This window comes from Prinia subflava, chromosome Z, assembly GCF_021018805.1.
Source record: "Prinia subflava isolate CZ2003 ecotype Zambia chromosome Z, Cam_Psub_1.2, whole genome shotgun sequence".
Classification (NCBI taxonomy): Eukaryota; Metazoa; Chordata; class Aves; order Passeriformes; family Cisticolidae; genus Prinia; species Prinia subflava.
This window is the reverse complement of record NC_086283.1, coordinates 13,415,932-13,441,909: the sequence shown is the minus strand read 5'-3', so window position 1 is coordinate 13,441,909 and position 25,978 is coordinate 13,415,932. Positions and strand designations below refer to the sequence as shown.

At 41.0% G+C, this 25,978-nt stretch overlaps 1 protein-coding gene across 5 annotated transcripts in view; it reads left to right on the top strand.

The window, feature by feature from the left end:
* CCSER1 (coiled-coil serine rich protein 1) overlaps nt 1–25,978 on the top strand; it is a 616,060-nt gene that overhangs the window by 328,826 nt on the left and 261,256 nt on the right. For all 5 annotated transcript variants that reach the window (XM_063422971.1, XM_063422969.1, XM_063422968.1 and 2 more), the window contains one exon: nt 3,819–3,902. In XM_063422971.1, the coding sequence (XP_063279041.1) occupies nt 3,819–3,902 (84 nt within the window). The remainder of the gene's footprint in view (nt 1–3,818; nt 3,903–25,978) is intronic.

Below are 25,978 nucleotides of genomic sequence, written 5' to 3'. Positions count from 1 at the left end.
TGACAGTCTGTTCTTTTACACTCTATAAAGATTGTAAGGTCTGAAAAAAGCAGGAGACATATTTTGCAAATGTGATCATGCCTACACTATAATTTGGCTTATTTTTCTAAAGATGGAAATACATGGGTCAGGTGTCTACTGGAATGTGGAGATAGATGAGAGGCCAACTCTCTCAAAGCCCCAGAGTATTCGAAGTGTATTTAGAAAGCCCTGCTTTATGAGGGAAATGGGTTTTTTCCACCTTATTAATTGCAATGTAGATATAGAATACATTGCATGCGTGCTCTCCTATAAGCAGACCATCCTTTTCAAGTTATTTCCTCATTAATATCAGTTTCTGTGACAATTCATTAGGCTACACTGCGTTTTTGGGAAGTTTCGGTTTGGACTTTTTTTATTGCTCTTTTTTCTGCTATAAATCCCTATCAGACTGTGTCTGCTATTTCTTATTCACTTTGAGAAGCTTTTCTCAAAAAAATTTTTGGTCTTTCCACAGCAGCTTTGCCCTGTATTATAGTTTCTCAGCAGATAATGAAGCATTTCAGACCTCCTAAGGAGTAGAGATGATCCATTCCCGAATTCACACTATAAGATATACATTGCTGTTTGCCCACAGACTAAAGAATAACACAGCATTCCACCAGGTTTTGCTGCCCTCCACATTTTTCAATAACATGTGATTTCTTTAATATCATTCACACAATCCTTCACTGAAATATTTTGGTTCTTGCATGAAAAAAGGATTTTTGGAGCCTCTTCTCCTGCCATAGCTTTCAGTAGTTACTTTTTGGAGGTACTATATTCAGTGTTTTGGCAACAGTTTTTTCCGCAACATTTTTATTCTGTTAGTGCTACACTCAGACAGGTGTATGGGATATTGAAATTGCCCAAACCTTTTTGCAGTCAACTGCTTGACAATGTGTTTTCTTTCTTTTATTCACGCTCTTGCATTTGAAGAAAGATTGATGTCTCTGCAGATACTGTGCAGAAAAATGAGATTATAAAATCCTAATTCTACTCTGCATTCAACAACAAAGAGCTGTCTGCGGCTCTGTTGTGTGTAGTGGTGACTTGGGAAGATGAACACCATCACTCCTTCCTCTTTCTTTCGTTTGCTTTATATAGTCAGCAGGATGCCATATTTTTGGGAATATTCCTTGGATCAGTTGGTTGTCTTGGCTGTGTCCCCTCCCAACTCCTTTATGCCACCCCCTCTCCTTGCTGCAGCAGCAGTATGAGAAGTAGAAAAGGCATTAACACTGTGTGAGTGCTGCTTGGCAAAAACGAAATCGTCTCTGTGTTATCAACACTGCTTCCAGACCAAATCAAACCCATAGCAGTGTACAAGCTGCTGTGAAGAAAGTTAACTCTGCCGCAGCCAAAATCATTGTAGAGTCCAAACCGAAGAGTCTCAAGTATCCCAGAAATTGCAGGGTGGTCTTTTACAGGGCTGCAGTGGCCTGTGCAGGAGTTCATCATGCAGGGCACCGATTTCCAAGCACCATGTCCCACTGGAAGTGTTAATCAGAGTTCTGCTGAAATGACGCAATGCTAGGGGAAAACCTTAGCCCTACATGTTTTTCTCCAAGCTCTAAGGATAGGTGTGGGCTAAGTTTTGTGAGACAATTGTTGCCTGGAGTATGGAAGTGAAGTGCCTGGAGAGCTGTGCCATGCAGGAGGGGTCCATTCCTTGCAAGTGTGAGGAAGATCTGGCTGGATGCTCGACTGCTTTTTGCCAGGAGAGGTGCACTGTAAGCTTTAAGTCTTTGGAAGCTCTGTGAGCCAGAATCTTTCTTCAAGCTCTCACTAGTCCAAGGGAGATCTGCTTTGCTTCTTAGGCAAAACCTAGTAGTGCCAAAGCTCATCTCAAGAATCTTTACTGCTGTGGTTGAGGCACGCTGTTACAGGTCTCATTGCTGTATTTGCTTATGTATCTTTTCCAGAAGATATTTTTGTAATAGTCTCCACTATGGGACCTTGATGTTTTTCTTTTTCCACTGTGTATTGTACTGTTTTATTCGAAGTTAAAAAGGAGACATTCAAAAGGTAGCAACAATGTAGAACTGTGCTGGCAAAAAGAACTCAGAACAATGTAACAAAAATTTGAGGTCTCATAGTTAATGACATATTGTTTTTAAACCATTTTGTTAAATAGAGATCTTGCTTTGATAAATTAATAGCTGCTGATACAAAACCATATGTTTTAGAAGCAGATATTTTTGCTAACACTAATGTTAAATATGTACTAATATCATATCCTGTGCTGCAGGCTGTTTTCAGGGATGCGCTAAAATTTTGTTTTCAGCTAATGTGCCTAAACATCAATCTACTTGTAGATGGTAAAATGCTTCTATAGCATATAATAAAGAAAACTTCCATGAGTTTTTTCCTAACAGAGGTAATGTGAGTTCTGGCTTTTTTATAAATGTGGGTCTTTCATAAGAGCTATAGTAGTACTGAAGTAGTGTGTAAGCAGCCAGAAATGGTGTAACTTTCCATTGCAGTTGTTATAAATATTTGCAATATTGATGTGTATGTGTCTTGTTTCTTCATCCAATTCTGTTAAAGTAGATGATGAGCAATATAATTACTTTGAAAGACAGTTATAACCTTTTATGTGAGGAAAATGAGATCACACTTCACTTTTTTTGTACTGTATTTCTGTGTTTATTTGGATTTGCAAACACATTAGTAGTGGCAGAGTGCAATTTTATCACACTGGTTAAACCCTTTAGAACCTCTGAACTCTACACAATGTAAATAATTTCTGCACTCTTAGACTGTTATTAGCTGATAACTAGAGGTCCATTTGTTTTATTATCAGAGTAAGTGTTGTGACCACAGTAGTACGGAAATGCTGCCATATTTCCAGAAGTTTTCTTGTCATATGGCTTGTGGGTTTTTTTGTTGGGTTTTTTTTTTTTTCAATTAAAAAATTACTAAACTTCCCAAATTAAATACTTCCATGCTAGAAGGATGTAAAAATAGAGTTCTTCAGTTACAGTTGTATAACCAGCTCGTTGGCTGGTTAGTTTGCTAGGTTTTTACTGTTCAACCGTTCAGTCTGTTAATTTGAATTGAATTGAATTTCTCCTCTGGCATGTTTATCAGAAAAACACGAAACTACATGATTGTTATTTCTTCTTTAAGTATGATGTTGAGACTTAGGTGAGATTTCCTAGGGACAGCTTGTGTGTCCCTGCCTCCTGGACATGGGTTTCGCAACAGTTTTAGCTTATTAGGGTCACTTTTGTTCAGGTCAAATTGAATTACAGTGGTTATTTCCCTAAGTGGTAACTGTATTCTTTCCTCCCCCAGTTAATACCAGAACTGCTGCTGTTTTTAGCTGATGTGGAACAAAAGATGTATGGATAGGGAGTGTGCTTTTCTACTCCTGTGGTTCTCTGTTGTGCTTTCTTTTTCATCTCTCCAAGATAAAAAGCTCTGCAATAATGCTCTAAATTGATATTTCTCTAATGTTGTTTTGTATGATAAAAATTACAACATTTCATAGCTGTTTCTCAAATGAGGAGGAATGACCTGATAGGATCTTCAGTGAAAAGAGTTAAAAGATTCAGAAAACAGTGAAATGGACTTCTGTGCAGGGAGCTATTCAAATTTCTGTGCAATGTCTATGGATACATTAATTTGTTTATGCAGCAACTTGGAAAATGTTATTGAAAATACCACACATGACAAAGGAAAATTGAGTTTCATTATTTGAATGTAATTATCTCACACTATGTGAAACAGCCTTTTCTTGTCATGAGCAAACTAGAAGCGTTAAGCCTATTACATCTCTTTTGATGTTTTTCTAGGATGGAATAAAAGATGAATGCACAGTGCTGAAGCTGCAGCTGAAGGAGAGAGACGAACTCATAGCCCAGCTTCGTGAGGAGCTGGTAAGCAGAAGCAATGGGGGTTTTTTGTGGGTGGTTTTGGGTTCATTTACCTGATAATATCACTCCAAGACCAGATATTAAAGAAATACAATTTCACACCTGCTAAAGAATTACTAGCCTAGAGCTATGTTAATCATTCAGATCAACACTGGTAACACTGACTGTACTTTTCTAGGGACTTGTCAGCCTCTGAAGTGGCTACTGCATAGGTTCACTGCTTGTAAAAGTTTCATTGATGAGATTGTGTTGACAGTTGTGTGATCAGAGGCAGATAAGCACAGCAGTGTATGCATATGCCAGAAATCCTGATGGGCCATGCACATGCCTGATAAATTGTCAGTACTTCTACAATGAGCTGCTTTTCACATCTATGAGTTCTTCAGTAGAAAAGGAAATATGTTCTTTTGTCCATAATAGATATCTTCGCATAAAATTACAAATATTCTTACACTTGCTGAATCTATCCTTAGCATATGAGCTACTAATGCTTGGCTAGGACTACTTTAAGGATGGACAAAATACTTTTCAGTGACTGAAGTCAAATATGTAATGCAGCAATTAAAAAAAACAATATTCATTTAATTGTTTTGTTAAGGCTGTGATAACAGAATTTTAAGATTTCTTTTTTGATGACATGTGGTTAAAGATGGACGTCTTCAGTGTTTTTAAATAAAGGAAAGGGAGTTTCCACTTCCTCTCTCACAGCAGAGAACTTAAACACTGCAGGGAAATCCTGTAGGGTCACCACATTCAGGAGGACATTCAGAGCATACATACCTTCCATGAAAGCTGCAGCTCTTTGGGCACCTAAGATTTTGTCTAAGCACCCTTTGGGACAAGGGATTGTTTCCCTAATTAGATCTTAATTAGGTGATCTACCTCAGGGTTTTTTTGTGCCTTTCTGTCTTGTGCCTCTCGTGCCAGCTCAGAACTGGAACAGAATTAATTCAGATCCAGCTATTACTGCATTTTTTTATACTCACTAAAAGTGGGAGTACACTTTTATGCCAAATAACTGAGTTTCAAGTTGCATGGGAAAAATGTAATTCTGCCCAAGAGTGAAAGACTTCTTTGCTATATTAACATCTGCAAAATAAATACATACCATCAACATTCTTTGTTTCGTATTTGGCTACATTAAGAAATTATGTATTGTGTAATTATTATCTAAAATTAAATGCCAAAATGGGACACAGGGTGCATTAAGCTTCTCCACAGTTCTGGAGCATTAATTTTATATCAGTCTAGTTCGGGACATATGCTATTTAACTGGTGAACAATATTGTCAGTGTAAAATTACCCTGTGTTGATACAGGGAGCTCATTTGCTGTTAACTGTTGTCAAAGTTCATCTGATATACATCATTTGAAGAAAACAAGACCCACAGGGAACTGTCATAAATAGACAAAAAGTACAACTTCCCAGGGCCATGAAATAAGGATTTCTGTATGATTGAAAGTATCATGGATTTAATCCACGGTTAATTGACTTCAGTTCTGACACTCTAAGGCTTGTAAAGGATTGCAGGTGGGATTCTTGGGACCATGTTTAGTCAGTTGAAATTAAGCTTTGAAAGGACTTGGTAGATCTGATGTACTCCTAATTGAGCTGAATAAAGCCAGGTTGGGAGGTGACCATGACAGAAACTATTTTAGTTTATGAAACCTAATAAAAAACAAGTGGGTACCCAAACCATAGGAAAGAAAGTGTTTGGTTTTTCTGTGGTGTGGTTTGGTGGGGGTTTTTGTTTGGTTGGTTTTTTTGTTGTCATTGTTTTTTCTGAGTTTTGCAAGTACAGTTATAGATGTACTTCTTAAATCTCTACTGCATCTTCTGCAATACTGCACATCCAGTGCCCTTTTTCTGGAGGTGCCCTTGGTCCTGCCACCATGGCACTTCATGAAGTTGGCTCCTGATTTTGAGAGATGCTCTTAGAAACTTTTTGCAGTGCACTCTTAAAGGAAAGTAAGCTGTCTTTCAGAGCTATTAAAAGTGAATTAAATTTGTAATGATTGCCAGGAAATTCTGGTAATGTTTTCCTTGCTTGTATAAAATTTGCCAAAAATTGCTGTGAAACATGCTTCTGCAAATGCTACATTTATTTATATGTTTGTAAAACTGTAAATATTTGCAAAGTGAATGCTTACAAAAGTTAAGAGCAGTCATTTTTGGCTAATGAAACTCCACATGTTTTTACATAGCTGCAATTTATTACAGACATAACACTTAATAGAAAATTAGAACTTTTGTTCTTGTGTCTTGGGACAGCCCATGTTCCATTTGTTACTCCAGTTATGGAAATACAAAATTTGTAGATGCAACTTGCCTGTCTAGAAATCACGGCATCATGATGCTAATTCAGAAATAGCACATAAAAAATAATTTGAGTAGGAATCAGTTTTGTGCTTCTTGACAAGTACATGAAAATCTGTGCTTTCCAGCATTCAAGTTGAATGGTTGCATGTAGATGTAAAACCCTTGCTTAACTGGCTTTACTGCAAAACTTCAACTAACCCAAAGTGGACTTTAGGTAAATTTTGGCTCTCTGGGAGCTTTTGCTTCTTGCTTTCCTCTAGATTTGCTAGACTTTTCAAGTAGTTTTCTCCTCTGATTTTTTGTCCTGATCTTTAAATACAAAAAAGCATTTCAACCTCATTTGAGTGCATCATGGAGGAAACCTTGAGCTGAGCTGAGGAAAATGTCAATGGAGTGTGAACTGATGAAGCTTAAGAACTTGTAACTGGTACATAGCTTTTTAAGGGAGGAAAGGCTAAATACTAGAGAAATTAAAATAGGGAGTTAGATGCTCAGCTACAATACCCATGTAAAAAGGATAAAATGCAAGAAGCCATCACCTACCTCCTAGTAAATAAAGAAGAACATAGAACCATCTCTTGCAGATTTTTTGTTTGTTCTCTTTTTTAGTGATTATTTTATCTTGACTCCCTTTGTCACCAGAAGTGTGTCTGTCTTTGGAGAAATAAATATGGATAGGTAGGGAAGTGGCATTAATTCCTCCATGCTTCCATTATCTCCTGAAAAATCCCTGCTTTGTAATGCCACATACACAAACCTTCTCTAAAGCTACCTGAAAATGGTAAACCTCAGCAGGAACTGAAAATATTCATTCAAACCATCACTTGTCTCAAAACTGTACTCATTTGTGAAAAGGTTATTCAGGAACTCAAATTAAGCATATCCATTGTGCAGGGATTGTGCTCTTCTTTTCTTTTTTTCTTCTTTTTTCCCTCCTAAAATAACGGAAACAAATAAACAATCATCTTTGTTTTCATTGGGCATGAAGCTGTTTGAAACCTCAGCTGTCTCATACCCAGGTCTGCCTTGCATCTTTACATAAATTTTCCCAAACTGATCTTTTTCCACTGCAGTGTGAGCACTTAGAATGACTTTAAGCAGAAACTATTTTCATGCTATATTGGCAAAAATAACTGACTGCTGTTTACAGTAACATTTATTCTATTGCTGTCATTGGTACAGCAACATTCCTGCTGAAAAATGAAGGTTAACAACATTATCCTCCCAACCTTGATTCTCTGTGTGACTTAAGTTGTGTGTTGTGCCACCAAAATGAAAAATGTGGTGAGGCAGTTTGAGTGGATTCTGAGTGGGACTGGAGGCAAAGTTAGGTCAGGAAATTAATCCCCCTTATAGCCCAGATGTTGGGGATATTTTGCTGCTGTGGAGGTGGCTTTTTATCACATGTTAGACTTTCTTTATTTATGGAATAGCGAGATTCAGTGCTGCTTAAGTGGGCTTTACCTCAAGCGCAGAAGTTACTGCTTTAGGACTAGATACTCTGGAGTTAGTTCAACAAAACATAGCTGCCCTATTCTTATTTTTTAATTTTCTTCTCATCTTTTCAAATCATAAATAAGCTCTACCTCCATGTTCAAAATTAATGTTAAATGATTTGAGAGGGCACGGGACTTGTACTGTGGTTTGGGAGGAGGGGGTTGATGGGTTTTTGGTGAGGGGCAGTTTTTTGTATTTGTCCATTTGCAGTTACTATATCCTAAATACAGTGTATTCCTGCAGAGCAAGTGTGATGGCAAGCTTAGCTGTTTTCTGTAGGCTGATTTCAATAATGGGCAATTAGCCAATTGCTCAATTTTTGAAGTATAGTGAAGATGAGTACTTGTTATTCAGCTTTGAAGTGTAACAGAAAACCTTAGATGCATTTGAATCCTGCTGATGAACTATTTATGAAAGACACTTAGGTTAAGTGTAAAAATCACCTCAAGATGTAGTTATGCCAATATAGTTCCCTTGAATTTTACAGTATTAACATCACAACTTGTTTTGACAGGGGAAGAATGAGATTTGGATAAAAATGTCATGAATACATGGGGGAAATAATTTTTTGAATTGTTGTAAAAAGGAGAAATTTTCTGTATTCCAGGCTACTTTCAAAATTTAAAAACAGTTGTCCTTAAAATTTTAAACAAATTAGGTAGTTCCTTATTTGAAAAGGATAATAGTCTTTATTTTTTGAAAAATAAATCTAGATTAATTTTTACACTGACTACCCATTTGCTTTACATTCTATTGGTTTGTAGTATTATTTCATGTTGGCTATTTTTATGAGAGGGTATTACAGACCCATGGACAATTTTCATAAGAACCAGCATTTCTAAGTAGTTTCAAATCCTCTTTCTTCACTATATTTAGGAAAAATCAGGAGTAGAAAAGAAATAGATTAAGTATGCTTAAACATTATTAAAGTATTAGGCATCTTCCCCCATTTTTTGCAGGAGAATTAATTGCATGTATTCCAGGAGAGGCTTATCTGAGCAGTAATGACTCTCTGAATCAGTGCCACAAGACAGACGTGGAGTGTGAAAATGGCAATATCCTATAACCCACAATGGGGATTAGGCTCAAACTCCTTGTCTACACCAGTCCCTTGATGAAAAGCTGCCAGTCAGATAGGATCTTTAATATTACTGGGCACTTGTTGCTGAGTTTAAGTTCCTACTACAAAACACTGTCATATCATGGCATTTGGCATAGATAAAAAAATATGTCACAAGCACAGAGTGTATTCCTGGTCTCACTGAGGCTCTGCTCTGGAGCATTTCGTAAAAAATAACACTGCAAAATGAGCAGACCTGAAATACAAAATTTGACCGAAGTCTCCCTTGAGACACAGTGCCAAGGCTTGTCCTCCTTCAATAATAATGCACCATGTGCATCTTTGGCAGGAGTGTCACTTGTAGACAGCTGCCTCCATGAGATGTGCAATGTTTTACTGATGGGCCTTCTAGTATAAACAGGAAATTCTGATCTGGCCTTAGGCCAAAGTCTAGGAAAACTTTACTTTTTGATCTATCTGAAGGACAAAATGTATATCTCAATGTCACCTTTCCTTTTTTTTTTACATATTTTTTTAACCAATTTTTACTCTAGTGAAGATCTGAAGATAGCTGACAACAGGTGAATTTTAGGACAAATGGGAATGGCATCTTGGGGATGTGCAAGGAAGGAAGATTGTGTCTTGCAGTTCAGCTTTGTAGATATTTTCCTTTGTAGGATGAAAATTGACCAAAAAGTATCAAAATTCATGGTTGCTTGATTGTAAGTTTGTGATATTAAATAAATTCTTAAAGAAGTACTCAAGTTCGAGCTGGCATGAAAATGACTACTGTTGGTATCATCTAATGAAATATTATAGTGTGTGTGTTTATGAGAACAGAGAAGAGTAATGTTGCTTAAAAACAGATGCAGGTGTGCTGGGAAGCTTGTTCTGCTTCTGAAGATCAGCGGTTTAATTTCGATGACTTAAGACCTTCAGTATGTTGCTAAAGGCATGTGTGTGACTCATTTTTATTGTAATCATCTGATATGGATGACCTTCAGATTGATAAATGTATTATCCTCAGCTCTGCACTACAGTGTTTCATGAATCAGCTGGTGGTGTTGTTTCTTCCAACAATTAAATTCCTGACAGGGGAAATACTTTTGTGGAGGTATCTGTGCAATTTGCTAAGGATCTGATAGAAAAATAATGTGTTTTTTGGTTTTTCTTTTGTCCCCCTCAATCTTAGTTTATTTTCTTGTTCAGTTCTCTTTGTCATAGCTGGGCATAATTCACAGAAAAGTCTGTACATACACGCTAGTATAACAACCATCACAAATAAAAATCATCTGCATTTTAATACCACAATATAATTTTTGGTTGCATCCTAGTTAAGGTTTTTAAGGAACAAGGTAATGCAGTTGTCATTCTCAGTGAATAGTTTTTCATTCACTCTCAGTATATTCCAGAATTTGAAGACATCAAATATTTTTGTCTGTAAATAACACATTGTTGTTCCCACATGAGAATTTTTAAGGGGAAAAAAAAAAAAAGAAAAATTGAAAATACTTTTATGTTAGGACTGAGAAACTGTTCTTAAGACACCAAAAAGCTGAACTACTGTCTTTCCTAAATAAGTAACCTAACTAAATTAGTTGTATTAAAGCATTTCTTACAGCTCACTAATATTGCTTCTCAGGGTCTGACTCCGTAAATTCTCTCCAAGTTTGTTGTGTTTTTTGTTGTTGTTGTTCTTCTGTTACTCATTTTCAGTTTATAATTTGAAATGCACAAGATTTAAGAGATTCAACAAAGAATCTGTTTCAAATTCTGTTTCAAAGACTGAGCACTTTCTCACTGAAGATACCTTCTGTACTTTGGCATCATGAATATTGCGTGGTTCAAAGGATGCTCAAACACTTCCTCAGGTGCTCTGCCTTCTTTGAAACACGTTCTTCAGTGATATTAAGTTCTGTTTAGAGCTCAGTCATGTATATGGAGTTTCAGTAGAACTTCCATAGAAAGGTTCTGATTCATACCTGGTTTATCTACATGAGGTTTAGATCTGAAATTAGGAAAGTTGCCCCTTTCAGGTTTTGGAGAGCAAAAATATCCTTTGCAGTACCTGTTTCCCATGGTTTGGAGAAGTGAATTAAATAGAATGAAGTGATCTTCTAGATTTGAGTAGCTAGTCATTATACTGCATGCCCTCTCTTATCTCTGTTTTTAGCCTAGGGTGGGTGCAACTGATGCTGGGGCTGGAGAGCTGCTGAAGTGGCCATTTATTTCAGAGATGTTGGATAAATGCGCTTTTTTGTCTTAAAACGAGGTAGGTTTTGGTCACAGTGTCAAGTCAAGCCTCTTTCTTCCATCCAGGTCTTTAATGTTCCCCTTGGATTCTTTCCTCTGGTGTTCTGATTTCCTTCATCTTTCTTCATCTGTGGAAATACTGTTCCTCTATTTCTACAGAAGCCACACACAGTCTGCGCATCTTTTCGTGTCATGTGCGTGTTTTATCAATTCTTTATCCAAAAGCTTATTGATGCCCACTTCTGGTTTTTGGATGGAGCCTTTTTTCAAGCTTAGGCATTTGTAGTGCTGCATAGCTGTAATGTATTTGTCTCTGATGAGATTTTATCAGTATCCCAGTGCAACAAGAGGGGTTGTAGGTTCTGTAGCAAAACTTTCAGAAATTACCTGCTGATTACCATGTATTTAGGCTGGGTGTTTGGTGTGATAGGCAATGGGCTGTAAAATGCCCTTCATTGCCCTGCGGGGAGGAGGCAGACGACTGAAGAGCTGTAATGCTTTCATGCCAAGTGGTAGTACCAACTCCCATGTGAGGTATCATTGATACAAAAGTGTGTTACAAGACTATGTACAAAAACCTGAGTAGTGTCCTAGTAGAGAGCTAGCTTACAAATATCGACTTTTGTTGGTAAGCCATTTCCAAAAATTATTGCTCAAGTAATCCTGTTTCCTATTTTGTCTCCTCTGCTAGTTTAATTGAATGAACATTTTATATTCCTTTGTATTTGATTAGAAGAAAATAAATAGTATATGGTCATAATAAAAAAATTAAAAAAACCCCAATCTTACTGACTTTTAGCCACATATTGCAGTTAAATTACAAAGATAAAATAAGGTACTGATTAATATTAAGTCAATTTAATCTCACATTTATTTGCTTTTTCTGCATACTCAGTACTCAATTCTGACTATTTTCATGAGATTGCTCTGTATGGCTAAGAAAATAAAAGCAATGAACTGTTTCTTAATATTCTTTGTTGACTTCAGAATATAGAGTGAAAATATATCTTTTTTGGCTTGATTGGTGAGGGTTTTTTTTCAGAGCTGTTCTTCATGAATTATTCAGTATGTTTGAAATGTACTTAACGTATTTTAGTGCTTTCTGGTAATAATGGAAGACATTTATCTTACACTTCCCAATTTGACTTACAGATGATACTGTTTTTCTCAAAGGGAGCTCTTGTGACTTGCCAGAAGAGTAATAGAGTTTGCAGGCTATGGTATTTATCAGAATTCACCGATTATTAACACAGGGATTTATAAAACCAGACTTTCTCCAAGTGTGATATTTGTGTTTCGGCTTACAAATGAGGGTTTCACTCAACTAAGCTAGTTGAGAAATAGGACGCTGTATTATTATGGCTTTAGAAAAAAACAAGTGGAGATATTTTGCTGGTAGTACAGTGATGAGAAGGAATAAAATTGTGTAAAATTGCACCTGTCTGGTGGGTCTGCTTGCAGTGGAGTTCAGGTTAATAGGCTTGAAAAATTAAAAGTGGTGCAATTAAAGGATGATCTAAAGCAGCTGAAAAACTTGTTCTATTTTTTTTTAGCTGAACTGTGTGTTTATCATACTGCTTTCAAGAGTGGGGTGATGGGCTCTGAATGGAAGGGTGGTAGAGAGAGGACAGGATTTTTGGATTGTCCCAGGATATATACCTTCTAAGAACACTGCCAACAGAGGCATGATTAGGAAACTGCAGTGCAAATAAAATAGAAATTGCTGTGCAAAGGATTCTCATTTAGCCAGTGTGAATAAGAAAGTTTTTTTGCATTTTCTGCAATTTTTTAGAAGTCTTCTTATTGCGTCTTCTTCAGTTCATGGAAATGGAATCCAGTTCTTAATGGACAAAGATATTTGTTTTCTTTTGTCCCTCCAGTTCAGAGCCACTGGGTTGATGAGGCTGTAGAGAAAGGAACTGATGAACCACAAGTAGTTTGGAGACATCTTCTCTAGTACTATTTTGTCTTCATTTGTCAAATCACAGTTAGTAATGTGTATCTGTTTGTCTTGGACTTGAACCTAAAAATTGGTGGACCATTCTGCTTACCAGCAAAATTAAAGAAGTATCCAGGCAGAGAGGTTTTTTACATATGTTTAACATATGTTATTCTGCAGAAAACCAGATCTTTGTAATTACGTAAGCAGATTGAGGGAGAGGGAGAGAGAGAGAGTGAAAAAACTACTTCTTAAACTGTAAGGTGACAACTGAGTGGGAAGTGCAGTTGTTCTTAACCTGTAGGGCACCAGGAAGCCTCAGGTTGTGTGCATGCCTGTTCATCTGCACAGAAAGAGCCCTAAAAGTGTGGCAGAAACAAGGTTATGACTTTGAAAAGTCTCAGAATCAGTAATGAAACAATCTGTAGAATTTTTATCTTACTTCAAATTTAGCTTTTTTTCCTTTTTAAACTAATTTTGACAATTTATTTTCTTTATTATTCATCACTTATTAAAACCTTCCATACATATGAAGACCCTAACTGCATGGGAGCCTGGTTTGATAAGGAATATGTAGAATTTGGCGTGAGGAGTAGAAACAGCAAAGGCCTAGCAGTGATCGTGTTGCTGGACAGTTGGTGATACAGGCAGCTTTTTGATTTTGTGGTTGTGGGGTTGTTTGTTTGTTTGTTTTGTCTTTTGTAGGTTTTTTGGTTTTGGTTTTGGGTTTGTTTGTTTGTTTGTTTGTTTTAACCTAAGCAGGTAACTTAAGATGATGGGTTATTTGGGAGTGAAGGACCTTAGAGGGTGCCCTAATCCTACATCTTGGCTCAAAGTATCCCATGAAGGCGTATATTTACATAAAATCCCTAGATGGCCACTGGCATTTGGGGTAATCACCAGTGTCTCAGTAGAAAATACTCCATAGAGCTGAGAATCCAGCATTGCCTCTGTTAAACTGAATTCTTAGCAATACTTGAGAAACTACACTTAAATGGGATATGTCTTTAGGGAAGTAGGATGTATTTTTGAGAATGAGACTTTAAAGAAAAAAAATGTGTGGGAAATCATTTCTCTTGTCAAGGGCAGTATAAGGCTATAATAGATGAACTGATGGAATACAAGTGGATAGGGGTGATTACAGCTCAGAATTTCAGTACTATATGAAACTATGTATCAGATGAGCACCAGGTGCACCAATTAGATGTTGCTGTTCTTTGTCTCAGCAAGAACAGGGTAGAATTACTCTGTAATTACTCCTTCTTTCTCAGATAAGGTATTGAAGGCACATAGGACCCCTTTTCAGAACAGACTTCTCACTTTGTTCTTCCACAGTTCTTCCAATGTAGTTTGTAAAATTTGTTGTCATTTTATTCAGTATGCATAGATAGGCATGCAAGAACTGCTCAAATTTTTTTTAATGGTTATGTTTTGCTGTTCTAATTTCTTTGTCTCCTTCTCTTGCACAGAATGCTTTGTAGTTTAATTATTTTCTGACTTGGTATAATATAATTAATGGAAAGGACATCCCAGGCTAATAGACTTCATCAAGACAAATAAGTTTGTTTAGAAGGGTGAGGAATCTATTCACCTCTCCCTGGAGAACTGCTGCCCAGGTAGCTGCTACTACACAGGAGGAGGGGTTTGTGTGGGGTGACTTCTGGAATGCCTTTCAGGCTTTTTTTGTCTGCTTATGCTGGTGTACACTGAAAATGTCAATGTAAAACATTGACAGAAGTTTGCTCATTTAGTTTGCTGCTCAACTCTTCACAGCTGTATTGTACCATATATCAAACCTATGGGACAGCATCTTTAAAGAGCTCTTACAGGCCTCACATTTACCTGCTGTGAAAGTTTAGCTCTCTGAATGCCTTAGTGTTTCTTGATCAGCTTTCTTAGCAATTACATCAGGCTGCAGAACTAGAAATGTTTATTGGTGAAGAATGTTAAAGAAGTGTTAAACCCCATTACTTGACATTTTATCATGGTTTTCACTTTTCTTTTAGTAGGGATCTATTAACCATTAGCATCCCTCTTTATGTTTTCTGGTGCTGGAGTCCTTGTACCTGTATGGAATTATGTGAATATATAAAACATAGAATATTCCAGATTCCAGTAATGTTGCTAGTCTCCCATTGGGCATTGGGTGAAGTAGCTCATGAATTTGTATTATGAATAGTATTATATTTTTCAGAAAGTATAGAAGTAGTATTTTATACTTAGAAGTAATTAGTGCTACTAAGAATGATCAATTACAAGGAGACCTCTTTCACAGCTCATCTGTTTTTATGCTAAAGTAAGTGAAAGTAGCTATCTGCCACAGTGTCTCTTAAAGCCACTGGCTCTCGCCCCGAGCTAGCCCAGACACTGGGACAAGGCGCAGTCTAGGGTCAGTCTGCAGGCAGCGAGAGCAGGACTGACTCCTGTGGGCTCTAGGTCCCTGAAAGGGCTTAAGAGGAGATGTCTGTGCAGCAATGCAGAGGAAGGAAAGAAGGATCCAGCAATGGTGCAGCAGAGAAGGTTTATTAGCCTAACTCTGAGCCCAATTCTGGACGCAGATTCAGTTCTGACACAGGGTTTTAAGGGGAGTGAAAGGGGAGGAGAAAGGGGTGGGGTTGGCCGCCTCCAGCCAATGGATTACAGTCTCTGGGGAGAACAGGGGAGGGGAAAAGCACTTCAGACCAATCAAAGAGAACTGGGAGGGGAAAACTAAAGGCGGGAAGGAAGATTGACAATTAACTGTGCAGTCTAAAAATATCCCTTGTGAGGGAGAAGGAGAGGAACAAAGGAATATTAATTAGGGGGGGTGGGGGTACACAGAACTGAATTTTACAGATAACCGAACTCTACATAAAACAGCAAATTTAAAAACATACACCACCACATCTCCCCCTTTTCTTTTAATTAAGATGAAAAGAATCATGGTGGGTCAGGAAGATATTCGGACTCCAGATTACACTCGGCAAAATATGGTTGTTGGGTCGGCCATTGATCGTGGGGTAAACGGCAGGGGCCCTCTGGCTCTTCATAATCCTCCAGATCATCTTCGGAGCCTTCCAAATCGATCTCTTCAGGACCAGCCGACACCGCTGTGTGATTCACTTGCGGAGAGAAGGGAGAAGTGGCCGTAGAAACTAACTTAAAAAGCATCTTTTCAATTAGTCCGAAGGCCACTAGGACAATTAAAATAATAAACACAAATAACAAAACATTCCTCAGGATAGATCCTACCCACCCAGAGAGTCCCCAGCCATTGAAGATATTACTTAACCAGTCCGATGTCTCTCTTTTTATCTGCCCGACCATGTCTTGCATCTGCCGCAAGATCTGTTTTGTGTCCTCAGCCCGACTCGAAAGGTTGAAACAACACAGACCCTCAAACTCCTCACAGGTATGCCCATGGAGGAGCAGGAGGTAGTCTATGGCTGCCCGATTTTGGAGGGTGGCTTGCCTCGTTAGTTCCACATCTTGCAGAAGGTTATATAGGGCACCGGAAGTCATTCTTGACTGTTTAGCTACCCAGCATTCTAAGTGAGCCAATTCCCCCATATTCTTGGCAATGGAAACCCAGGGGGTAAATATAGTGACTGCGACTCCTTTTGATTTGCTCCAATGTATAATTTCTGAATCGCAGTTCGGATCCAATTTCTTCAAATATCTTTTTGAAATAGCCGATTTCTGTGCACCATTTTTCTTTTGTTTCCAATCCATTATTTGAGTTTTGTTGGGTGAAAACAGTCCCAGTTTCCCTAAGGTGCACAGACCTCCTGAAAAATGAGAGGGGATGCCTGCCCAAGCATGGGTTCCACAAATTAAGAAAACTCCTTTGGGCAATTTTTTGGGGTGATTATAAACTTGATAGCTATTCCTTCACACCATGATCTTGCGTGATACAGTGAATTGGACTGGACAACATGCTTCGTTCGGGGATTAAGAGCATTCGCCAAATTAGTGAAGTGGATGCAGAATGTGGCTCTGGCTGATCCAAGGAGTTCCAGCTCCTGGGGTTCATCTTTCAAATTCTCCATACTGAACAAAAAATTTCTCCAACTGATAAAGGGATTAACACAGGGGATTATATTACTTATGCGGCGTGCATAATAAAGTAATCTCTCGGGCAATTCACTTTTCTGAAAAGGGATCCCCACGAGGCAGGAAGAGATCGGGTCTGAGGCGCTGGCCTAGTTCAGGCAGATATGGTCCTGGCCTAAAGACCGCGCTAACGTGGTCCACACATTTGCTGCGGGTTGCGGCACGATCCAGGCCTGACTGGCAATTAGGAGGCTGGTGCCTACGATGACGAAGTAGATGGCCTGCATGTTCAATCGGGGTGGGTAGGACCTGTAAAACAAACTTAAAAACACAAATCATGAGGTTTCATAAAACCAGGCTGAGGGGGAGTCATTCTCCCATTCCCAGAGGGTATCAATTGGGGGTATTTTGGAATACTTTCTTCAGCGACGTAGCGCTGCCGAAGCCACCTGGGGGACTTTCCCTTCTCTCTCTCTTTTCTTTTGAACGTATGGTTTCACCCATTTGGCTGGGATCCACTTTAACCCTTCATCAGTGAGGACGCAGGCGTACCCACGCCCCCACGTCACTAGGGCAAAGGGACCCTCAACTTTGCCTGATTCAGGGGATCTTACCAGAACGGGTGGGTGGCATTCAACCTTCCAGTCGGTGTTGCATTGGAAATGCCTAACAATAGGTGGGTTAGGGTTCTCAAAGGAGCAATTTAGAAAATTGGTAATGTACAAGGCCCTGGCCAATCTGACGGAAGGTGTCTCGATTTTCAGCACTTGTTGTTGCTGCAGGACCCGTTTGATGTTTTGGTGGGTCCTCTCTACGATCGCCTGGCCCGTGGGGGAGTGGGGGATGCCTGTCTTGTTTTCCACTCCCCATTGCTGCAGGAAATCTGCAAGCTCCTTGGACTTATACACAGGGCCAGTGTCAGTTTTGATCCCCTTGGGGATGCCCATAAATGAGAAAGCCTGAACCAAATGCTGGATGACGTGATGGGCCTTCTCCCCTGCATGTGCAGAGGCATACACAGCACCGGAGAAAGTGTCCACTGATACATGGACGTATTTCAGCTTCCCAAAAGATGTCATGTGGGTGACGTCCATTTGCCAGAGCTCGCAACTCTCCAACCCCCTGGGGTTGACTCCGGCATGCAATGTCGGCACTGCGTGGGACTGACAGGATGGACACAAGCCGACAATCGCCTTAGCCTGCTGTCGTGTTAGATGAAAGCGTCGAGCAAGACTAGGAGCATTCTGGTGAAACAACTGATGGCTGAGCTTTGCCTGCTCAAAGACATCAGGCAAGGGGGCCATTACCACTGGGGCAGCAAGGGCATCAGCCCTTCTGTTTCCCTCGGCAATGAACCCAGGCAAATCAGTGTGCGACCTTGTATGCATCACATAAAATGGGTGCTCTCGGTGGGATACAAGCTTGACTAGCTTCGAGAGCTGCTCATACAGAGCTGTGTTAGACACCTGCTGCAGAACGGCCTGATCAACTCTAGATACCACCCCCGCAACATACGCGGAGTCGGTTACTAAATTGAAGGGTCCGGGGAACCTCTCGAACGCTCTGACAACAGCGGCCAACTCGGCAATTTGAGGAGAGCCCTCAACAATTTCAACATCTGCATCCCACTGCTGAGTTTTGGGATCCTCCCAAGTCATTACTGACTTGTGAGAAGCCCCGGACGTGTCAGTAAAAACGGTCAGAGCATCAAGGGTTCTCTTGCTCCGGACACTTTTTAATGCCAATTTAAAAGTCACTTCTGAATTAAACAATTTGTGGGCCGGCCGATGAATTGAAATTTGTCCCGTAAAGGAATCTAGAGCAAATTGCAATGCTTCATTTTCTTGAAGCAGGTGTTCTAACATAGGTTTGGTTATTTGGCCCGTTGATAGACTAATTGGTATGTGAAGGTACTCGAAGTCACAACCGGTCAGATCCCACATCCGTGTCCTTGCTTTGCAGATCAGCTCAGCCATGAGCTCCTGCGGCTGTGTCATCCTCTTGGGCCGGTGGTGGCTGAGAAAGACCCACTCTATAATAAGAAGAGGATCTCCTCTGCCTGTGCCCTTAGTGTCATGTGGTGCATCTGTGTCCCATTGAAAAATGATCCCATGAAGATGTGGCAGCTTATCCATTATGATGAACCTGAAGGGTAGCTTGGGATCACACCTGTGTGCTTGTCTCGACGACATTGCCTCTTGAACTTTCTCCAATGCTGCTTTTGCCTCTGCAGTAAGTACCCTGGGAGAACTAAGCTCCTCTCCCCATTTCAATAAATTGAAAAGGGGTGTCAGATCCTCGGTGGTCAGACCTAGCCAGGGCCTTACCCAGTTCAAAGCACCACAAAGTTGATGGGCATCGGCAAGGGTACGGACGGTAGTCCGAATGTCCAATTTTTGAGGAACAATGGTCCTCTTTCCGATTTCCAGGCCCAGGTACTTCCAAGGTGGCATCTTCTGAATCTTGTCTTCTTGCAGCTCGAACCCTGCAGCAACTAACGAACTCGTTACCAGGTCAAGCGTTCATGATAGTTCATCGTCTGTCGGCGCGCAAACGAGGGTGTCATCCATGTAATGATGGATGACAACCCCCTCCGCGGCTGCGTGCACAGGGTGCAGCAAGGAAGAGACAAAATGCTGACACATCACTGGAGAGTTTTTCATTCCCTGGGGGAGCACTCTCCAGTGATATCTCTTCCTTGGGGCCGCTCGGTTGATGGAGGGAACCGAGAAGGCAAAACATGGTGCGTCATCCAGGTGTAGTGGAATTTGGAAAAAACAGTCTTTTATGTCAATAACAGCCAGATTCCAATTTTGGGGCAGCATAGTGGGGGACGGCATTCCTGGTTGTAAGGACCCCATGTCTTCTATAACGTTATTAATTTGTCTGAGGTCGTGGAGGAGGCACCATCGTTTCTTGTCACTCTTACGAATGACAAAAACTGGAGAGTTCCACGGAGAATTGGTCTCTTCTATATGTCCTTTTTTGTAACTGCTCCTCCACGAGCTCCTCAAGCGCCTTCAATTTCTCTTTTGACAGCAGCCACTGTTCGACCCAGACTGGTTCATCCGTTTTCCAATTCAGTTTCAGGGCCGGGCGCTTCTCAGTGACCGCTATGGAAAAATCCTGAGGGGGGTCTGGAATGCAAATTGTGACTCCCCACTGAGACATGAGGTCTCTTCCAAACAGGGGCTGCTGATAATCCAAAACAAAAGGACGGGTGAAAGCCAATTGTCCTTTTGGTCCCTGAAATTTTACCATGCCTTTTGATTGTTTTGCTGATTGAAACCCACCTACACCGTGGATGCTTGCAGGCATGTCCTCCAGGGCCCAATGTGATGGCCAATCCTTAGTAGGGACGATCGTCACATATGCCCCTGTGTCAAAAAGCAGCGGTTTATTGACTGACTCATCCCCTAATGTCATCTTACACATTATTATAGGTTTCTGGGTGGTGTTGCGGTGCACAGTACTCACAGAGAAAGTGTAATGATCTGGGTCCCTGTAGGGAAGAGCCTGTGCAACAATTTGTCCTTTAGGGACAAATGTTGGGGGATGAGTAGTGCGCAGCCAGATCATGAGGGCCCTGGGGTTGTTATAAAGTGTCCCAGGGAGAACTTCAATCTCCTGCGGAGTATGTTTACAGTCCGACGACGATGAACTTACCCTCTTTCGCCAGTGGCCAGTCCTTCAGCTCCTTTGGGTTGAGGGTGACCGGATGCCAAGCTCGATCCCGCAGGTGTAAGCTCCTGGTAAGATGTAACCTGAAAGGCTCATAGAGAGAGGTAGTAGTCAAGACAGGTTCAGTTGAGTCCCAGGCAGGGTTTAAAAGTGTCCAGTCCGGTATTTTGGTCTCGTTCCATCAACCCCCAAAAGCATCTCCCCCTTTTGGTCCACCCTGTTGGGGGCCATCACGCCGGGTGGACCCGCGCTCCCCCTTTAGTTTTTTTGTTCGCTGCGGGAAGGCTGTGGCGTTCCAGGTGGTGTAGTGTGATTCTTTCTTCCTTTTGGCTTCTTTGGGCACTCATGCGCGAAGTGTCCTTCTTCTTTACAGAAGAAGCAACATCCACGATGAGCAGGATGGTTTTGAGATTGAGAGTGCTGATTTGGATGTTCTGCCACACACACGGTCCTTGCTGGGATTGTAGGTTGAACAGGAGCAGGTGGATTTTGACGAGCGAGGAATGGGACCTGCATCTGGCAAACCTGTAACATTGCCTGAAGAGTGCGTGGAGGGTCTAGGGGAAGACTCAGAATGGCTTGCTTGCAAAGGTTATTAGCGTTAACAAAAACAAGGTTGTCTGTGATCTTTCCTTGCACACTCTCGTCTGGAACTTGCACTTCAAGCGCCCTAGAAAGTTTTTCAACAAAGTCTACAAAGGGCTCAGATGGTCCCTGTTTTATCGTAGTAAAGTGTGGTAAAGGTGTGTGTGGCTGCAATGTAAGAAAGGCCTTGCATGCGATATCCTTGATTATAGGAAGAACCGAGGGAGGAATCAAAAGAATTTGTGAGTCAGGGGAACTAAAAGAGCCTTCTCCACTGAGTAGTTCAACAGAGAGGGGGTTCCCCTGCTCATCAATCGCCGGGAACAGTAATGTCGGAATGGCCTCCCGCAGTGTCTACTCCCTCATTCCCCTCACTGCTATCTTCCGGTTCTGAAGCATGGGAACTGGAAGAGAGAGCGTGGGAATTTTGCTGCCAAGATGGCCTCCTTCCGGGGCGGGGAGATGCAGCTGGCTCCGCCCTAGGGGTGGATTGATGGGCGGGGTGAGAATGGGGTGGAGCCCTGTGGAAATGGGAAGGGTAGTAGGAGGAGTTGAGGTGGGATGAGTGTGAGGGGCTTTCTGGGAGGTGGGAGGAGTGGTAGGAGGAGTTGTGGGAGGAGTAGGGGCGGGACGAGAGGGTGAGAATTTTCGGAGTAGGGGAGGGGTTGTGGGAGGAGTTGGGGAAAGGAAGGGGTTGGGTGGATAGTGAGGGGTGGGGAGAAGGAAGGGGTTGGGATGAAGGGGTGGGGGGGTAGGAGAAAAAGGATTCTGGGGAGAAGAAGGTGTCGACCATGAAAATCGACTGCCGCCATTTTGTGGATCACAGGCGCCATTTTATGGAGCCTGTGACTCACTTAAATCAAACTTAACTTTGGGTTTAACTGCAGGGGAAGATGGGGAATGGTAAGATCCTCGAGCTACCTGGCCAGGGCGCCTCAAGGAATTCCCAGCAGTCCGGCCAAGACTGCTGAGGCTGGGGGATCGGGAATTTTGTAGAAAGCCTGGGCTGGCAGCCCTCTGGGTTGCTGCTTTCTTCAAAATTCCCTTTGTAGGGACAGAGGGGCTGGTACTAGGGTGTGGGGAAACAGGTGGATCGCCTGTCGTGTGGATCTTCTTGCACCTTTTGCTTCCTTGTGAGAGATTTTAACTGCGAGATTAGAAACATAAATTTTTGTGCCTCTTTTTCTTTTGAATTACCCAAATGAATCAATTTTTTCTCTGTAGCCTCCCAGAACCAGGAGCTGCGGACTTTTATTTCTGAGGTATTTGGAAGGTGCAAGAAAAGCCACCTAGTCAATCTCTTTAAACAGCTCTTAGAAAACTGAACTCTCTCAACTTCCAACATCGAAACACAAACATAATAAACTCCTTTCTGTGTGGAGCTCAGAGATGCACCCATTCTCCTAAGATGGTAAAATCCGCACACTCCAAAGACCAAAGTGAACTAAAAATCACAAAGGAAAATTAAACTGCCACGCACTTAAAACCGGCAAACAAAAACACACTCACTACCAACCACACAACCACCAGGGCGTGACACTGACTCCGGACTTAAAACCCACCTCCGGTCACACAACACAAAACCGACAGCAAATAAAAGAACTCCAGGGATTCTACAACCGGGAAAATGAGCCCCAAAACCCACCTCCTGGGGCTGCGCGACCACAGACCGGGGGCTTCGTCCACACGGACCTGCACCAAAAACCCACCTCACGGTTAAAGGGGGTTTCTACTTACCAACCCTGGTGTGGGTGCAAAAGGCCGGTCTTTGGGGATTCCTCTGCCAGGGTAAGACGCCCTGTAGAGTGTGGTACAGAGCGCTACCTTCCCCTCCTTGGGGAGCACCCCCTCCGGAGAGGCAGCTCACACCCGAGGCGGCGCGACGTCCAGGAGTTTCTCTTCACGAGGTCGGCGCCTATTCCGGACCTCGCTAACTCCGTCCGTGGGGTCTTTTTCAAAGACAAAAGCCCCTTTCAGGGGCCCACGTTGGGCACCAGACGCTTGCCGCAATGTCTCTTAAAGCCACTGGCTCTCGCCCCGAGCTAGCCCAGACACTGGGACAAGGCGCAGTCTAGGGTCAGTCTGCAGGCAGCGAGAGCAGGACTGACTCCTGTGGGCTCTAGGTCCCTGAAAGGGCTTAAGAGGAGATGTCTGTGCAGCAATGCAGAGGAAGGAAAGAAGGATCCAGCAATGGTGCAGCAGAGAAGGTTTATTAGCCTAACTCTGAGCCCAATTCTGGACGCAGATTCAGTTCTGACACAGGGTTTTAAGGGGAGTGAAAGGGGAGGAGAAAGGGGTGGGGTTGGCCGCCTCCAGCCAATGGATTACAGTCTCTGGGAAGAACAGGGGAGGGGAAAAGCACTTCAGACCAATCAAAGAGAACTGGGAGTGGAAAACCAAAGGCGGGAAGGAAGATTGACAATTAACTGTGCAGTCTAAAAATATCCCTTGTGAGGGAGAAGGAGAGGAACAAAGGAATATTAATTAGGGGGGGTGGGGGTACACAGAACTGAATTTTACAGATAACCGAACTCTACATAAAACAGCAAATTTAAAAACATACACCACCACAGCTATCCTTCCTTTATCTGTGAAATATCTGCTTTGGTTTTTCATATGTAACTATTGTGAGAGGTTTGTGTGGACAGGCGTATGCAAGTCTTTGGTTCTTTGCTGTTAAAAGCAGAAAAAAGTGTTTATTAATCCCAGCTCTCAGCCATACATCAACATGTACGTTGGACTCGATTCCCTATTGTGTCTGCCTTGACTGTAAATGCACAAATGTGTTGATGGCATCTCATTCATGACTTAGGATTACAACCAAGTAATCTCTAATTCCACTGAAGTAATGATTCAGCCTTTTTCTCATTCACTTGTGCCAGTCCCAGAGTGGCTGTTTTCTGTTTCTTACACAAGGTTGGGAACGTGCTTTAAATCATGCCAGGAAAGCTCTCATATGTAGGCTTCATTTCTGGCACCTGTCTTTGTTTGCATTAATACCCACATATGTTGTTTAGCAGAGGCAAAAAGTCTTTAAAAAATATAACCAAGTAAGCAAAACAAATTCAAAGTGAGATCTTGTCTACCATAATCACAATTAGGTCATTTTATCATGTTAAAAAAAAAAAAAAAAAAAAAAAAAAAAAAAAAAAGTAAGTGACTTAGGCTTTTTTTCTGCAAGACTTCAATGTGAAATAAGAGGAAAGAAAGCTCTACTTTCTGCTCATGGTGATTTATTTGTCAGTAAGGGCTAGGTCTTTAGTGGGCATGTGTAAGTGTAGCTACATGATGTGCTGATGGGCCGTGCTGATTTACATCAAGTGCTGTCATTGTACGCCTAGAGGGGAAAGTTGTAAATATCCATTTTGTAAGAGAATGATGGAATGGTTCATTTCCTGAACATGCTTTTGGTGGACAGGTATATTAATGTAGTACCTCACATGTAAAGATTGCTGGCAACTTACTTTGCCATTGATTAGATCAGGTTGTGCGTTTTGATTTAAAGATGATTTGTGCACTGCATTGGAAATAGAAAACTGCAAGAAAGGCCAGTGTTAATGATGTTGACTGCCTCCCTTCATGATTTATGGTATGACCTCCTTAATTTAATAACCAAAAAGAACAAGGTGTTATTTTTAACATCAGGATGGAAATGAAGAAAGGAAAGAGTTGACAGTACCATATGCTGTCCCACACACACACCCACACACCCTTATCTGTATAGAAAATTGAAAGTTAATCTTTCTAAAATAAAATAGCAAGTTTTTTGTAGACTTCATGTGATAAAAACAAGAGAATAAGTTTTGAAGGTCTAGTAATTCTTTTTGTTTTTTGAGACTTTCCTGGTTTATCATAGCTGAAGGACACAATCACAGCTGTAAGAGTGCAATCTCAAAAACAACCAGAATGGTTCCCTATTAGGGAAGATTTGAAAAAAAATGTGCACTAGAATGCTATAGAAAATCTCTGTTCACAAGGTCGGCTGTTGGAGGTGATTGTTACAGTTCTTTTCACTTCAACTGCTGTGAATCTTGTAATATTTTTTCCCCCAAGAGGAATCACAAATGCATTAAAACATGTCTAGGCTTTAATAAGGCATAGGTAGGAAGTGGCTTTGAGAGGGGTTTAGGCACTAGCATCAGCTTAAAGGAGTACTTCAGTTGTTCTAGGGAAAAATAAAGGGTTTTACCAAATCAGAATTATGTAAGCCTTGACAAAGGAGTTACCAAAAAGCTACATATGATACAAATTCTGTTTTTGTGAAAAGAAGTTGGACGCTGCTGCTACTGCAGACTCTCTTGGTGATGAAATAGTAGAATTATATATATTTAAGTCTACCACACTTAGGGGAGATTTACCAAGAATAGAAGAAAGAGTGTTTATGTTCTTTGGTATCTCTCAGCTTCCTTGGTCATCCAAAGGGAACTTATTCTGGCAGAACTATATCATTCTCTTCATTGCTTTGGTAAACCACAATTTTACTGTCAAAAAAAAAAGAAAAAAGAAAAACGTTTTGTTTTCAGGCAGAGGCAGTTTCGTAGTTTAATTGACAGGACATTTTTTGTACATAAATAGAGTATAGTGTGATGAGTACCTAGTGAGATATAAAGGTATTGCAGGGGTTTAAAACAGTACATTAGGCTTTAGAGGATGGGGTTCCAAATGGTCATCTGAAAACCCCCTACAGTCTATTTAACACAGGATTTTTTATTT